At 54.5% G+C, this 13,130-nt stretch overlaps 1 protein-coding gene across 1 annotated transcript in view; it reads right to left on the bottom strand.

The window, feature by feature from the left end:
* The window catches only part of NUP210 (nucleoporin 210), a 104,804-nt gene that overhangs the window by 39,975 nt on the left and 51,699 nt on the right, over nt 1-13,130 (bottom strand). The window contains exons 15-18 of the mRNA XM_045990659.1: nt 10,438-10,659; nt 7,220-7,393; nt 1,160-1,352; nt 645-751 (exon numbers count right to left, since the gene is read on the bottom strand). Coding sequence (XP_045846615.1) covers nt 645-751; nt 1,160-1,352; nt 7,220-7,393; nt 10,438-10,659 — 696 coding nt within the window. The remainder of the gene's footprint in view (nt 1-644; nt 752-1,159; nt 1,353-7,219; nt 7,394-10,437; nt 10,660-13,130) is intronic.

Below are 13,130 nucleotides of genomic sequence, written 5' to 3'. Positions count from 1 at the left end.
TGAGATGCTAGGGTGGGGAGAGAAGATTCAACCGGCCTTGACCCAAGTGTATGTGGATCATGGCAACTGTGTGTATGGGGGTGGGGGTCGTCTACACCAGGCTGGGGGTGGGGGCAGCTACTCAGTGCCCAGGCTCAGGGACTGCTCCACAGACAGGCTGACAGTATGGCTGGGACTAATGAGCAGGAGGCCACCAGCTGGGGAGGAGTGAAGGGAAGCGGGGGGGATGGTGTTCCAGGCAGCGGGGACTCTGGGTATAAAGTCATGGAGGCCCAAACCCCTGAGGCACATCCAGGTGGGATGTGAGGTCAGGGTCTTGCAGGAGAAGAGGCAGGACAGATGAGCTTGAGGGCTCCCAAAGCTGTATGCAGGGGCCATGAGGGGCCGGGGCCAGAATGCCTTTAATTTGGACTCCCCCCCGCAGCTGTCTGAGTGCCAGGCCTGGGGGATAGGGGTGTTGGAGGCAGGAGGCCAGCAGGAAGGCACCCCAGTTCATGTGAGCCCATGGCATTTGATTTGGGTGTGGGATGGTGAATGGAGCAAGCTCAGGGGGCTTCGGACGCTCAGACAGTGGGCAGGATGTGAGCAGGAGCAGTGGGGCGGGGTTGGGGGAACCATTCCCTGCCCGGGGCCTGGGCAGATACCGGCTGCTCCACTCTGGCCATGCGGAGGTGCGACTGCTGGTAGCCGGTGGCGGTGGCGGAGATGGCCGTGGTCCCCGATGCCTCGTGAACCGAGATGGCCTGCAAGCCTGAGTCCGGGGAGAGGAGAACAGATGCTGGGTTTTTGCCCCCTTGCTGCCAGGGAAGCAGCCCCTCCCTCCTTCTTGCAGTTTAAGTCTCTGGTCCTAAAAATACATGACCAAGTTGGTTTAAACTGTATGCACCGTATGAGTTACCAGGCCCATGGAGCCAAGTTCGGCGCGGCTTCGGGGAGCAGCACTGGTTTGGGAGGCTGGCTGATCTGGACCAGCTGGGATGTGAGAATCCCCTGCCCTGAGCCTCAGTTTGTCTGCCCATCCCTGAAAAAGTGATCCAGTGGGGTCCATAGTTGCCGCCAGCCCTCCTTCAGCGTCCCTCCCATCCATCTGGGGTCTCACTACACTCTGTCCTCCTGGCCTGGGTCAGCAGACTACCCCTGTCTCCCAACCTGGGCTCACCGTGCAGCTTCTTCTGGCCGCTCCCATCGTCCTGGGCCACTAGCTGCATGGGCAGCTCCAGCCTGATGCTGGCCAGCAGGGGCCTGGTCGACTCCCACTGGATGTTCAGAGAGCTGAAGTTGTCGAATCTGCGGCCCTGCTGGTCATAGGCGGCCAGGTCCAGCACGGGGTTGCGGTGGCTGGAGACTGGAACCTGCAAGGGGCAGAAATCTCGCATCCCGGCCATGCCCAGAACCAGGCACATTTGCTCTTGACCGTGCGGGGCACCCTAGACCTGGCTGGCTGCCTTCGGGGCTCCCTGGGGCCTGGGGAGAGTGAGGGGGCAAGTCACTCACTGCGCTGCCCGCCATCAAGATGCCTCATAGCTCTGTCCAACCTGGCCTCTCACTCCAGCCCATGGTCCCCCTTGAGGGGGGAAACATTTGTTCCCCCAAGGGTGATCCTGGCAATGTCTGAAAGCCTTTTTGATGATCACAATGGGGACGGGGCAGGGGGTGCAACGGGTAGGTAAAGGTTAGGGGTCAGGGATGTGGCCTAACACCCCACAAAGCATAGGACCAACCTCAAGAAGGATCTGGTTCAAAATGTTGAGAACGCCAAGGTCAGGAGACCCCACCCTAGAGCCCACAGCCTCCCACCAGCACCTTGGCCAGGCTGCTCTACTTCCTCTTTGGCCTTACTTTCCCAAATCCCTGCCACCTCCTCTCTGCCCCATGCACGCCCAGCCCAGCCCCTCCAAGACGACCGCCCCCAAGGGTTTAACAAGAACACCAGTTACAACATCCGAAATGTCCCAGTCATTCAGCCTGCAAAGCTCCTTTCAGAGCCAGGTTCTCACCTGATCCTTAAATATCCCAAGGAGATGGGAGCTGCCATATTAAGGGTGAGGAACAGGGTCCCGGGGAAGAAAAGGAACAAATCAAAGGCGACTTGGCAAATGAGTGGTACACCGTCAGGGCTCAGTTCCAAACCCTGAATTACAGCCACTGTACCGTTACCTCTGGCTCCCTGAGCAAATCAACCCCTTGGAACCCATGTCAAGTCGGCCTCATTCCTCCCAGAGGCTGGTTCATCCCCTTTGCTCCCTGCCCGGATGGCAAAGGGGTAGGCGGGGCAGGAAGCAAAGCAGGGACCCTAAGCACATAGACATCCAGATTCTACTGCCTGGACTCAAACCTCGGCCTCTCACCATCCAGGCAAGCTGCCCACCTCCCAGAGACTTAGTTTCTCCATTTGTAAAGTGGGCACCGCAGCAGAACCCACCTCCCAGGACCCTGTTTTAAATAAGGGTCATACCCTTTTCAAGAGCCCGGCTCACCGAAACAAATGAGCAAGTCTGGAAATGGGCAGTCATGCGCGGTAGTTACCAGTGTGTCTGGTTCTCCAGCAGCCATGGGTCCAGAGAGCAGGGCTCAACTTCTCTGGCCCCTGCAGTTAGGAGGGACCAGATCACTTGCTTTGACCGGTGAAAGGCAGAAACTGACTTAGAACACCTCCAGGGCAAAGCGACCTGCCAGGCTCTCCTTCTCTTTGGCCACATTCCACCTGGGGGGGTTCCCATAGGGGGTTCCCACTATGTCCCACTATGTCTCGGAAGGAAGAGAGCAGTGACACAAAGCCGGGCCCCCCCCCCCCGCCCCACCGTGATGCATGGGCGGTGCAAGGAAGAAATGAACTGCTGTGGGAAGGCCGTGGGATCTGGGGGTGCTTGTTCCCGCAGCCTAGCCTCGCCTATCCGGACTGAGACCACCCCAAACTTCCGACTGGTGCCAGGAAGGTTCCTCCCCAGGCCCTTCTAGCTTTCTCTCCCCTACATGACACCGAGCCAAAGCATACAGCAAATTTTAAACCCAGGTCAGCACAAACCCCCAGGGATGCAAAGGATCTTGTAACAAGTCTGGATTCCACCCAGCAGCTGCTGACTCTGGGCAGGGATGAGTAGCAGCATTTTCTCTTTCCTGTAGAAGCAACCCGGGTGGAGAACTAATGCCTCCCCCCTCCCCACCACCGTGCTCCCAGGGAAGGACATTAACACCCTGTGCCAAGCACACTTGGATCCTTCCAACGGGCATCTGGGGCAACATTATCCTCATTTTAACAAACAGGAAGGCTGAGACTCAGAGACATCCAGCAGCTTCCCCAAGGTCACACAGGTTTTGGGGTGGAACTCTGCTGGTCTGATTTTAAAGCCCACAGGCCTCCCCTGTGAGTCTGCGGCCTCCCCTGTGTGGCCTCTCCGCAGAGTACCGGTCGAGCGAGGGCTCCACACATGCCCCGGGTCATCAGTCATCCTGGCGCGCAACGGGGCTCAGCCGCAGTGAGCTGAGCGCAGGATGACCAGAGCCGAGGGCTGGGGTCAGGCCGGAGTCTGGTTCCACTTTGTCACTCTGACTGTTCAGCTGCGTTCCGGTGTCTGGCCTTGCCCATAATTTACTCTGCAAACACATCTTGGGTGGCCTTTGGCTTTGGAGAGGTATAAAATTAAATTGATACTGCACCCGGGAATGCATGGCACAGATATATCTTTCTCAAGGTCCCCTAGTGAGATCAGAAATCGCAGGGGCCGTGCCTGTGCAGCTCACAGCTCCGCAACACCAGGCCTGATGGATGGGCCAGTGATCCTGTCTCTGAGGTCCATTATTTCCTGACGAGTGAGATCTATGGCACGCACAAGCCCATTCAGAGCAATGCTCCGCAACCTGACTGTCATCCTTCCGTCAAGAAAGACAGCCCCACGCTGACCCCGAGGTCACAGCCAACAGACGGCCAGACACAGCTCACTTGGCAGGTGCCCAGAGTGTGAAGACAAGGAAGATGCCCATCGATCTGCCTGGCCTGGTTTTTTCTTTGAAAATGAAAAGGTTTGGCCAGCCTGGGCTTGAAGGGGCTGGAGCTGAGGGGGGCAGGCTGTCCTGCAAAGGAGTGCCTGCTCTCCAGGTTAGCATCCCTGTCCCCTACCCCTGGCCCCTTTCCTTCAGCAGCACCCCACCTGGCTTCTCCAGGCATTTGACCCTGCAAGAGTCAGGGGCAGAGGGGCACCTGGGTCGTTCAGTCGGCTAAGCATCTGCCTTGAGCTCAGGTCATGCTCCCAGGGTCCTGGGATCGAGCCCTGCATCGGGCTCCCTGCTCAGTGGGAGACTGCTTCTCCCTCTGCCACTCCCCTGATTATGCACTCATTCTCTCTCTCCTCTGTGTCAAAATAAATGATAAAATCTTAAAAAGGGGGGGGCAGAAGACACAGGGACATGGGCATGGGATGCTCATTCCTGTGTTCATTTGTCCATCACATTACTGACCTCCTACCCCAAGTAGTGCTCTTCTAGAGACTCACAAAGAAGGAAATAAACATGCAAATTCTACGGCACTGGATGATGGTAAGAGCTTGGGGGCAGGGGGAGAAGAGAGCCAGAATATAAAATGTTGAGGGAAGGGAAAAACTTTGGGTAGGTTCTAAAGGCTGAGGACACCCTTCCAAGGAGTAGCATTTGAATAAAGAAGTGAAGGAGGCAGGGAGGGAGGCCTGGGAACACAGGAGTGAAGCCAAGCCAGAGGGAACAGCAAGTTGGGGGCGCACACAGGGCGTGTTCTGGGGTGCTCGTGGCATGACAGGGTGTCCCAGTACGGGGGAGCAGGTGGAAGGGACATTAACAGGGGCCTGGACTCAGGGATTGGTGGTCACAGAAAGGGATTGGCTTTTGCTCTAGGGGAATGGGAAGCTGCCGGCCAGGTCTAAGCAGAGAATAAGGTAAAAAGGGTAACATTTCCTGCTTTGAACACCTTCGGTCCACCCACAGTTGTCCCCTACAACCCTAGAAGACCACTGTCATCAGGGTCCTTCAAGGAGGGATCCAGCCCCAGTTGTCAGTCCCTACTGATGTCAGCTGCTGACTGACTCCTGGCCTCACACCCAGGGGACCAACAGGCCAGGTTTTCCAGAAGAGTCTGGACTTCACCTGACTATATTCTTCAGGGATAATGTGCTAAATAAATACATGAAAGTGATTTAAGATGTGAAGCTTTCAGGACACCCATCTCAAAAACCCGTCAAATCAGGGAGAAGAATTAAGTCCCGGATACACAGATTTTCAGCTTGGAAACGACAGCCACCTGCTCCCTGCCACCGACACCCAGGCCTGGGCTAGGGGTGAATGTGGCTTCAAGGTGACAAGCCCCCAGAGCCTCACCTGTCGAGAGGAACCACAGGGGGGGTACCACTTGGCCAGCAGTGGGGGAGGCAGGAGAGTGCACCGAGGCTGGGCACAAAGAACCCTCCCTTTGTGCTGAATGCTGTTAAGGCAGTGACCCTTAAAGGGACCAGCATCGGGGGAAACAGAGGGGCTCCCATGGCCCAGAACCTCAGAGCTGAGCAATCCAGAAAGCCTGAGAGAAAGGAGACGCCCGCCAGGACAGCAGGAAGACAAGTCACCCAGGCTTGCAGGGAATGCAGGGGCCGAGAGGCAGAGTTACACGCCAGACAGGCAGAGCTATTCCTGAGTCCTAGACACTGGAGTTGGGGACCCCCACGGAGCTGCAAAGAAATGTGACTTTGGCCAGACACAAAGCTGTTCTCCTTTACCCACAGGGGAGCCAAACCCCAAATCTCCTCTCCCGCTGGGATAGGCTACCCACGTAAATAGCTTCAGAAAGCTTCCGTTGTGTGCACTTCCGTTGTGTGCACAAAGGCTAGGCACTGAGTCCTCTCCAGGCAAACAGCAAAGAGGTAAGAGGGTCCTATCCCTAGAGGTGGCTCCAGGAGACACAGGGCCCCTCAGAAGCCACCAAGGGAGAGGGCAGCTGGACACGCCTTGGGGCTGATCGTAAGGCTGGGGCTGGGAGGAAAGAACCAGCCGCAGGGGCCATAGAGGAAGCACGGAAAACATGGGAGTGGGCAGATCTAGGTTCTTCCTCTGGGACTCTGCCCACCTCCAGGCCTCGTGGGCAAAGCCATGAATGGGATCCAACAAGCCTGGCTGCCCAGATGTTCCTGGCAATGGGCAATGAGGCACACAGGTGAGAGTTCCTGGCACAACTGTTTTGATTACCGTGTGGGCAGCAGGAACACAGAGACCCTAGGCTAGTCTCAGGGCCTTTGCACTGCCATTCTACCTGCCTGGGATACCCTTACCTCAGCCCTTCTGGGCTGGCATCTCCTGACCATGGGGCCTGACATGGTAGTGTCCTCCTGACAGAGGCCTTTCGTGGCCCCATCTGAAGTGGCCTCTGCTGGTAGGGATCGTACCCTGTCTTCCTCACGCCACAGCAATCCCCACCTTTCGTCCTGCTCGTCTGCTATCCATGGGCCTCCTGGTCTCCTGTCCCCTCTAGGTGCCTCACCTGTCCTGAGTACTCTGTATTCTCGAACCCAGGACTCTGCACCCGGCACACAGAAGGTGTTGGATGAACACATGTTGAAGAAGGAAGGAAAAGCTGCCGGCCGGGTCTCTGCCTCTGAGAAGGGCCTGGGGGCTGGGGCTGGCCGGGAGGTTGTTGGTGCCCCTGAGCCTGAACAGGAGGGCTCCAGAGTCCTCTGTATCTGTCACTCCGGCCTCTGGATGTCCTGGGGTAGAGGGCTAGACTGGCCACAACCCCAGGAGGACCAGACCTGTGGGGTTCATCTTCCATCCCTGCCTGTCAGAGCAATCCCCAAAGATTTTCCTCCCCTCCCATGTGTACATTTGAAACACGGCTTCCCTACGTTCCCCTCACCCATGGAGAAAGCTGCAGCAGTCTCCCCTCTGACCATACACACACTGGCCACCCACAGACCAAAGGCCCACCTCAACGCCCCCAAGTCACTGAAGATGATGAGATTTTACCAGCTGCCAAGTGCCGCGCAGAGAGAGGGGAAGCCGAGCCTGGGACCAGAGGCGCCCTACCTCCACCTGGCATTGTCGCGAGCAACTTGGACTTTAGGTGAGCCCCTCACCTCTCTGGGTCTTCAGCCCCCAACCCTCTGATATGTAAAAGCCGGCCAGGAGCAGGACCCAAGCAGGGGCCACTGAGCATGGAGGTGAGGGCGCGGCATGGACCTGCTACCCTCCCCGAGCACTGCTCACTTACCACCTGCTTGTTCTGCTGCAGCAGCGGACACGACAGGTCGAGCTGCGGGCTGGCATAGACGGGGGTCAGGGTGAGCCTGGAGGGCGGGGCGCAGACGAACTTCACCACGGCGGGCTCCAGTGCAGGGAAGGGGTTGGTGACACTGGGCTTGTTCCCCACTGAGAGGGCGATGACCTTGGCAGAACAGAGGAGCAGTCAGAGTCTGCGTGCCTGTTCCACTGTGAGCCTGGCCTCATGAGCCAGCTCCCTTGGACTCAGGCTGCTGCCCTGTAAAACGGGCAGATAAGACCTGCACCACAGGGGCGCCTGGGTGGCTCAGTGGGTTAAGCCTCTGCCTTCGGCTCCAGTCATGATCCCAGTGTCCTGGGATTGAGCCCTGCACTGGGCTCTCTGCTCAGCAGGGAGCCTGCTTCCTCCTCTCTCTCTGCCTCCTTGTGATCTCTGTCTGTCAAATAAATGAATAAAATCTTTAAAAAAAAAAAAAAAAAAAAAAGACCTGCACCACCAGCCTACAAAGGGCCAGGGACGTATGTGTGGGAGAGGGCTCTCTCAGTGTGCAAGAGGCCTTTGGACAGGGGCTCTAGGGCCCTCTACAAATGCTGGCCCAACCACTGCCTGCTCTGTGACCCAGGGAGGACGGGGAGCAGTGAGGCCTCCCAGCTTGCTGGGACCCTCCGAAGACCCCAGAGTTGTAGGGCAAATTCCCAAGCTTGTGGGTTTTCAAATGAGGAGCCCACATAGACTTGGAAGATCCATTACAAAGGGGTACAGGTGTTGGGAGGGAGTGCGCTGACAGAGAGCTGCATGGCAGACGGACCAGACAACAGGCTGTGGGGTTCCGGCCTGTGAGGCTGTGTGAGGGCCTTTAGCCTGTATGCTGTCCTTCTCTTGGAGAGAAGTTCACTTGGCTGCTGCAGAAGCCACCATTAGAGAGGCAACAGAAGAAGGAAGCTGAAGTCTAGTTTAGCCTGGGAACTCAGAAGTCAAGCCCAGGCCTGAGTTTTTTTTTTTTTTTTTTTTTTTTTTTTTCCCTTTTTATTTATTTATTTTTTTTTCAGCGTAACAGTATTCATTCTTTTTGCACAACACCCAGTGCTCCATGCAAAACGTGCCCTCCCCATCACCCACCACCTGTTCCCCCAACCTCCCACCCCTGACCCTTCAAAACCCTCAGGTTGTTTTTCAGAGTCCATAGTCTCTCATGGTTCGCCTCCCCTCCCCAATGTCCATAGCCCGCTCCCCCTCTCCCAATCCCACCTCCCCCCAGCAACCCCCAGTTTGTTTTGTGAGATTAAGAGTCATTTATGGTTTGTCTCCCTCCCAATCCCATCTTGTTTCATTGATTCTTCTCCTATCCCCCTACCCCCCCATGTTGCTTCTCCATGTCCTCTTATCAGGGAGATCATATGATAGTTGTCTTTCTCCGATTGACTTATTTCACTAAGCATGATACGCTCTAATTCCATCCACGTCGTCGCAAATGGCAAGATTTCATTTCTTTTGATGGCTGCATAGTATTCCATTGTGTATATATACCACATCTTCTTGATCCATTCATCTGTTGATGGACATCTAGGTTCTTTCCATAGTCTGGCTATTGTAGACATTGCTGCTATAAACATTCGGGTACACGTGCCCCTTCGGATCACTATGTTTGTATCTTTAGGGTAAATACCCAGTAGTGCAATTGCTGGGTCATAGGGTAGTTCTATTTTCAACATTTTGAGGAACCTCCATGCTGTTTTCCAGAGTGGTTGCACCAGCTTGCATTCCCACCAACAGTGTAGGAGGGTTCCCCTTTCTCCACATCCTCGCCAGCATCTGTCATTTCCTGACTTGTTAATTTTAGCCATTCTGACTGGTGTGAGGTGATATCTCATTGTGGTTTTGATTTGTATTTCCCTGATGCCGAGTGACGTGGAGCACTTTTTCATGTGTCTGTTGGCCAGGCCTGAGTTTTGCAAGCACCCCCGCGAATGACCCATGCCAAGGGAGCACCTTCGGCCCCTCAAAAGACATGATACTGTCGTAGGACCGAGTGGTCCGATCCTAGAGCCCCTCACACCTCCTGACCACAGGGCAGGAAAAGGGTGGTTTCCATGCTGACCTGTAGGCCCCCCGCCTCCACCGCAATGCCCCAAGGAAGTGAGAGGCACAGGGCACGGAGTGGGAGGATCCCGGAGGGGCCTCTGCTCAGAGGACCAAGTCCTATGGCCCAGTGGGGACATGGATGAGGACGCCAAGCCAGGGAGGAGAAACTTCTCATTTCCTTCCGGACTAAGTTTATTCTTATTTATTTATTTTTCTTATTTAATTTTTTAAAAAAGTTTTCTTATTAATTAAAAAAAAAATACAAAACAAAGCCAGTGGGAATCAGGGCCTTTCACTGTGCATCTTCTCCATCCACACCAAGGCTGTCTGGGTTTGGGCAAGCTTTGTAAGTGTACCTCGGGTGATGTGAGCGCGTGTGTTCTAACAGCAACTGACATCCTTTGCGCTACTGCGCGTGCAAGGGCATTCTCCATTTCCCTAACGTTCTCCACTTCCCTAAAGACACGGGCTCTCTCCTAGCTCTCTTGATCTCTGCTGGCCTCCCACCTTGCTCTTGATTTCCCGGCTCTGGGGTACCCTGTGGGCTATGTCCTTACTATGAGCAAAATGAGCACTGGGCCCTGAGCCTCTGGAGTGGCAGGCACAGGAGGCCTGGATAGGTGAGCTGCCGCTCTCTTTAGCCCACACCATCCCCATGAGAGCTCAGATCACCGACGTGTTGGGTTCAGTCTTTCAGTCTCCGAATTTCTCTGTTTTTTAGCATTGCAATAAAAATGGAAGGATTTTGCAGAAAAAAATATCGGGATTCCTGGCTTATCCTGAAACACTGAAAAGATCTGCAAAACCTGGGCTCATTTATACCATCTGCCTGACTCTGGCTGCCTCTGACTGTAACCCCCCACCAGGTTTTGTCCCATCCCCCAGTTTGGTGGCAGGCAATGATGAAGCCCAGGGAGAGAAGTCACCCAGTAGTGGAAAGGGAGCCAGAACTAGCTAGCTCTAGCAAAGCTGTCCTGTATTGGCAGGGGTCAACCTGCCTATCCCACTGATCCTCAGTTTGCCTGTCTGGGAAATGGCGCTGTAAGCACACAGCAGAGTACTCAGGGAAGGGGATTTTACACCCCTCCTTCTGGACAAGATGGGTCTAGGGATGGCTGCCCTCTCACCTGTTCTCCCAAGGCCTGGCAGGTCACGAGGATCCAGTGTTGCTGGTAATTCCGGGAGGTAGAGGGCCCAAAGAGAGCCAGGCTGATGCTGTCCGTGTCCTCAGAGGTGATGTTCCGGAAGAACTTGGAAGGTTCGAGGACCCAGGGTTTGGGACCTCCTTCAAACAGCATCTCCTTTGAGGAGCCAAGGGTCACCAAGGCAACAGAGGAGGGATCCACAGCCTATTGGGGGGTGGGGTGAAGGAAAGTCAGCATTCATGTGCACGGGAGTCCTCGCCCTGCCACCGACTTGACCCCGCGGAGGTCAGACAAACCGCAACCCTTCCGTGGAACTTGGTCTGCTCATTGACAGCACCACTGCGGTTTGTCATCAAGATCCAAAGGCATATGAGTGTTCTGAGAAGAACTATGTGCCCATTCTGATACACTGCCTGGTGGTGGGGGGCGGTGGTGGGAGGTAAACGGATTTGCCTCTTCTGTAAAATCACGGGTAAAACCCTTAACCATGAGATTAGCAAAAAATCTAGGAGGTTTGAGCACATGCTCTGTTGGTGAGTCAGTAGAGAAACGTGCACCCTTTAGGAAAAATTTACTTTTTCTTGAGGTATAATTGGCATAGAACATTATACTAGTTTCAGGGGTATAGTGTAACTATTCAATATTTGTACGCACAGCTGACCCTTGAACAATGCCGGGGTTCGAGCTGTTGACCCACCAGGCAGTCAGAAGTCCATGTGTAACTTCCCTAAAGGGAAGTGAAAGCAAGACTTGCAAGGATCCTCCTAAGACAGGTTTAACTTTGGAACCACATAAACAACTTACATATGCATTAAAATTAAAGAGAAAAACTATCAACCGAAAGCAAACCCTAAAATCGAGAAGAAAGGGAAACAGATCAGTCTGAAGAATTGGTCACCGCAATGCTGCAGTGACGGAACCTGCACCAGTCCCCTACTCTTGGCCTCAAGGATCCCTTGACCTCTCATGATCCCCAACATTTTCAGCAAGCATTGCAAATACCTGTTACCCTGACAGGCTTGCAACAGCTGGCAAGATGGGGGAAGGGGGACTGGTTCTGAAGGTGGAATCAGCATCAGGCAAAAAAGGATGCCAGGATCGATTAGCAATGTCTGCTGTGGGCATGGATACACACAGGTGTAACGTTTGCCAGAGACTGGCATCCACATGGGCAGGGCCACCTCTAGCTCAGAATGGCCAGCATGCTGGCAGCGGGGAGGCCACTGTTAACACACCTTGAGCGTGTCTTCGGTTTACTGCCTAGAGCATCCAGAATTACATCCGGTCCCGCTTCCCCAAGCTCTACTCTCCTGGAATCCATAAAGCCCTGAGTTTTCGTGCCGCTCTGGGCAGAACATCCGATCTCAGACCCTCTGTAGGTAGAGCCCAGAATGTATTGCTGGGTTGTCACGAAGACTGGACGGTCAGTATAGACTCCAGTCTACCCAGGCACTCACCAGGGCCCCTAATCCTCCACCCAGGTCCTTCCATGCTCACACCCCCATGGTGGCTAGGTTCTCATCCCCCAACTGCCGAGAGCTTCAAGTCCTCACAGGTACAGACTGATGGCTTCTCGGCTGTCACCTGCAGCCGTGTCCCAGCAAGCGGCCATCTTCCTCCATATGGACGGGGAGTCTGACCTGAGTGACAGGTTTAAGACCCACATACCCTCCAAGATGGAGGCAGGAGGGCAAGGTGACATGACCTGTGCCTGTTGGGCCCAGGTTCTCTGGGCTGGGTACTTACACTAAACCCTTAGCAAAGAAAGTGCATCACTTGTCAATGAGAATTCTGTCCTTTGAACTTTTTTGTTTGTTTTTTTGCAATATGGACACTTTCCTGAATTTGTTAATTGGGTATCAGTTCTCCAGGCCTCCCTCCATGCACATGTGTGTACGCATGTGCGTACACACACACGTGCAATTTCAAAAAACCTGGGGTGCCCCAGCCACAGACTCTACCTTGCTTGTGAGCCCAGGTCTCGAAACCATCAAAAGAGCCCTTTTCCTGCACATGAATGGCCAAAGCACCATCAGGGCCTTCGTTTTTCTTCCTCAAGACAGCCTCCTGGCCTGCACCACTCAGGCCTCTGCTCAGACTTCACCTCCTCGGAGATGCCTTCTCTGACTCCTTCAGACAGAACCTCCTGTCCCCGGCTACCTCTTTTCCCAGCTCAACCACCCTTCTCACTCCCTGCCACCATTTTCCATGTGATTATGTTTCTCGGTCCCCACAACTAGAATGAAGTTGGTACTGGCCAGTTGTGCGACCTTAAGCAGGTTAACTTCTATAAGGCTCAGTCTCCCCATCCAGTAAAATGGCACAACAAGAACCCAAGCCTCACAAGATTGCTGTAGAGATTCAAGGGCATGTGAACAAAAGCCCTGAGGTACATGTCTTGCGCATGCTCGATAAATGGCCCCTGCTGTTACCAACCATCATTATTAACTGTCATCCCCATTTTACAGATGGAAAGCATGAATCCCAGCAAAGTGAAACCACGTATCCAGGTTCACCCAGTCTGTTCCAAGTCCAGTGCTCTGTTCTTCCCCAAGTCTCAATGCTACAACCAGCAAAACTTCGCTGCAGGCAAAGCAGGTCACTGTAAATGTGGCCAAAGGACTTTTTTTTCCTCGGCCAGTCCAAAGGGAAAGATGGGGTAAAGGCACCACGTG

This window comes from Meles meles, chromosome 20 (genome assembly GCF_922984935.1).
Source record: "Meles meles chromosome 20, mMelMel3.1 paternal haplotype, whole genome shotgun sequence".
Lineage (NCBI taxonomy): Eukaryota > Metazoa > Chordata > Mammalia > Carnivora > Mustelidae > Meles > Meles meles.
This window is presented reverse-complemented; position numbering and strand designations above follow the sequence as displayed.